A 3,048-nucleotide genomic window follows, 5' to 3' on the forward strand; every position below is an offset into this window, starting at 1 on the left:
GCTGGGACCCGAGTAAGCCACCTCCTGCCGTCGCCTCTAGCCCGCTGCGCTCCCAGGAGCCTGGAGGGACGCTGCAGTCCCAAGAGACGCGGGGAGACGTCGCTGGAGCCGGGACGCACGGGGCTCGGTGGAGTGCCGAGCAAGGCTCTGGGCCCGGTGAAAGTTTCCCTTCCCAAGCTGCGGGGCGCCCGCTGCAGGGAAACTCTGCCCAGGGATAGGGCTGCGGAGTCCCGCGACCCCCTCGAAGGCGCGGGAGCCTCCAGCTGAAGAGAACTGGGGAGAAGTGGTAGCCGGACAGTCAGCTGGTCGGGGATCCGGGGACGCGCTGGGGCGCGCCTGCCGCTCCAGGTGAGTGGGGGACCCGCAGACCTGACGGTGGGCGTTACCTAGGCGGAGGAGGCAGCGGGGCGGGAGACCAGGGCTCACCCACTCACTCTCCTTCCCCTCGCAGGTCCTTCTCCGACCCGCTGCCATGGGAGAGCCAGCTCTGGGCGCCGGGGACCAGCCGCCGCTGCCGCCGCGCCCTCCTCGGATCCGCGGCCCCAGTCCCGGCGCCCGCAGCCGGCCCTCCGCGTCCCCTGCTCGGGCTGCAGGGCCGCCTCCGCCGCGTCGCCGGCCGCGGCTGTGCCTGTGATGAGCCGCAGTTCTCCGCGAGCTCTGCCCCCGGGCGCGCTTCCTCGGCTGCTCCCGGCCTCGCCCGCCGCCGCCGCGCCGCGCGCTCTGCTCCCGCCGTGGCCCCGGCGCCCCGGACGCCGCTGGCCCGCGTCCCCGCTCGGAATGAAGGTGTTCCGCAGGAAGGCGCTGGTGCTGTGCGCGGGCTACGCGCTGCTGCTGGTGCTCACCATGCTCAACCTCCTGGACTACAAGTGGCACAAGGAGCCGCTGCAGCAGTGCAACCCCGACGGGCCGCTGGGGGCCGCGGCGGGGGCGGCCGGGGGAGGCTGGGGGCGCCCGGGGCAGCCTCCCGCCGCGCCGCCCCGCTCGCACACGCGCCTGGATCCCCGCACCCCGTACCGGCCTCCCGCCGCGGGCGTGGGCGCAGCTGCGGCCGGCGCCGCTGGGAGCGCGGGGGCCGCGGCCCCTTCCAGCAACGGTACTCGCGGCACCCGCGGCGCCGGGGACAAGCGGCAGCTGGTGTACGTGTTCACCACGTGGCGCTCGGGCTCGTCCTTCTTCGGCGAGCTGTTCAACCAGAACCCCGAGGTGTTCTTCCTCTACGAGCCGGTGTGGCACGTGTGGCAGAAACTCTACCCCGGGGACGCCGTGTCTCTGCAGGGGGCGGCGCGGGACATGCTGAGCGCTCTCTACCGCTGCGACCTCTCGGTTTTCCAGCTGTACAGCCCCGCGGGCAGTGGGGGGCGCAACCTCACCACGCTGGGCATCTTCGGCGCCGCCACCAACAAGGTGGTGTGCTCGTCCCCGCTCTGCCCCGCCTACCGCAAGGAGGTCGTGGGGCTGGTGGACGACCGCGTGTGCAAGAAGTGCCCGCCCCAGCGCCTGGCACGCTTCGAGGAGGAGTGCCGCAAGTACCGCACGCTGGTCATCAAGGGCGTGCGTGTCTTCGACGTGGCGGTTTTGGCGCCTTTGCTTCGCGATCCGGCCTTGGACCTCAAGGTCATCCACCTGGTGCGTGATCCCCGCGCAGTCGCCAGCTCGCGCATCCGCTCGCGCCACGGCCTCATCCGTGAGAGCCTCCAGGTGGTGCGAAGTCGGGACCCGCGAGCCCACCGCATGCCCTTCCTGGAAGCGGCTGGCCACAAGCTGGGCGCCAAGAAGGAGGGCATGGGCGGCCCGGCAGACTACCACGCTCTCGGCGCCATGGAGGTCATCTGCAACAGCATGGCCAAAACGCTGCAGACAGCGCTGCAGCCTCCTGACTGGCTGCAGGGCCACTACCTGGTGGTGCGGTACGAGGACCTGGTGGGAGATCCCGTCAAGACACTACGGAGAGTGTACGACTTTGTGGGGCTGACAGTGAGCCCTGAAATGGAGCAGTTTGCTCTGAACATGACCAGTGGCTCCGGCTCCTCCTCCAAGCCTTTTGTGGTGTCTGCACGCAATGCAACTCAGGCTGCCAACGCCTGGCGGACGGCGCTCACCTTCCAGCAGATCAAACAGGTGGAGGAGTTTTGCTACCAGCCAATGGCAGTGCTGGGGTATGAAAGAGTCAACAGCCCCGAGGAGGTTAAAGACCTCAGCAAGACCCTACTTCGGAAGCCCCGGCTCTGAGAAGAGTTCCCAGGAGATCTGACACTCTTCAGAGACAGAGAGGATTGTGTTGTGTTTAAACAAACATAGCCCAGACCGAAGCTGAGGAAACCCACATATTCTATTATAGATATATAATATAAATAGCCACAAGGCACTTGCTGTCAATGTTTGAGTCAGTGAATTTCAAGGAACAGCCACAACACACATGCACACTCACACCTCAGAAAAGGCAAGACTTGAAAGTTCTGACCAGTTGCCCTTCCCATCCTGTCCCCTGCCTCTTCTCCCTTCCCTTTTCTCTCTCATTTCTTCCCCCCCCCCCCCCGCCTTCCATACTGCAGTGGAATGTTGATGAAATCAAGTTCCAGTGACCCAAATCTTGTTTACAAAATTTTCGTGGTATCTGTGAACGTGTAAGAGTAATCTGGATGTGGGGAGGGGAGGGTGGAGAGAGGGGACGTGGTCCAGGAGCAGAAAGCCCCGCTGGGCTGGTCAACCAAGGAGGAGCTCTTCAAAGGTAGACTTTCGTGTGAACAGCAAAGTTACATGTTGAGTATTAATAAACAGGATAATAAATAATATTCTTTTTTATACTTGCCTCTATTACTTTGGATTTACCTTCATTGCACTTGCTTTGTAGCTTTGGGTGGGTTCTGTTTCTCTCCTGTTCCCACTCTTCCAGCTGAGCTGGGAGAAGCTTCTTGCACTGTAGGGGCCTGGGAGGCAGTGTTCTCACACGGAAGTCACAGCCTGCCAGGTGCCCAGGAATGGACCCAATTTCACATGCCACAGGCAGAACCAAGCAGGGCAGAGGAAGGAAAAGTGCACACCATTCTG

At 64.0% G+C, this 3,048-nt stretch overlaps 1 protein-coding gene across 1 annotated transcript; it reads left to right on the forward strand.

Moving 5' to 3' along the window:
• Nucleotides 1–633: 633 nt before the first annotated feature.
• Chst2 (carbohydrate sulfotransferase 2) lies at nucleotides 634–2,802 on the forward strand. Its single transcript, XM_004663626.3, has one exon. The coding sequence runs from the start codon at nucleotides 634–636 to the stop codon at nucleotides 2,227–2,229; it is 1,596 nt and encodes a 531-aa protein (XP_004663683.2). The 3' UTR covers nucleotides 2,230–2,802.
• Nucleotides 2,803–3,048: the final 246 nt, after the last annotated feature.

The sequence above is a fragment of the Jaculus jaculus genome, chromosome 17 (assembly GCF_020740685.1).
Source record: "Jaculus jaculus isolate mJacJac1 chromosome 17, mJacJac1.mat.Y.cur, whole genome shotgun sequence".
NCBI lineage: Eukaryota > Metazoa > Chordata > Mammalia > Rodentia > Dipodidae > Jaculus > Jaculus jaculus.

Bases quoted from the DNA above. Each gene is read 5' to 3' on its own strand.
- Chst2 (XM_004663626.3), top strand. From the start codon at position 634: ATGAGCCGCAGTTCTCCGCGAGCTCTGCCCCCGGGCGCGCTTCCTCGG.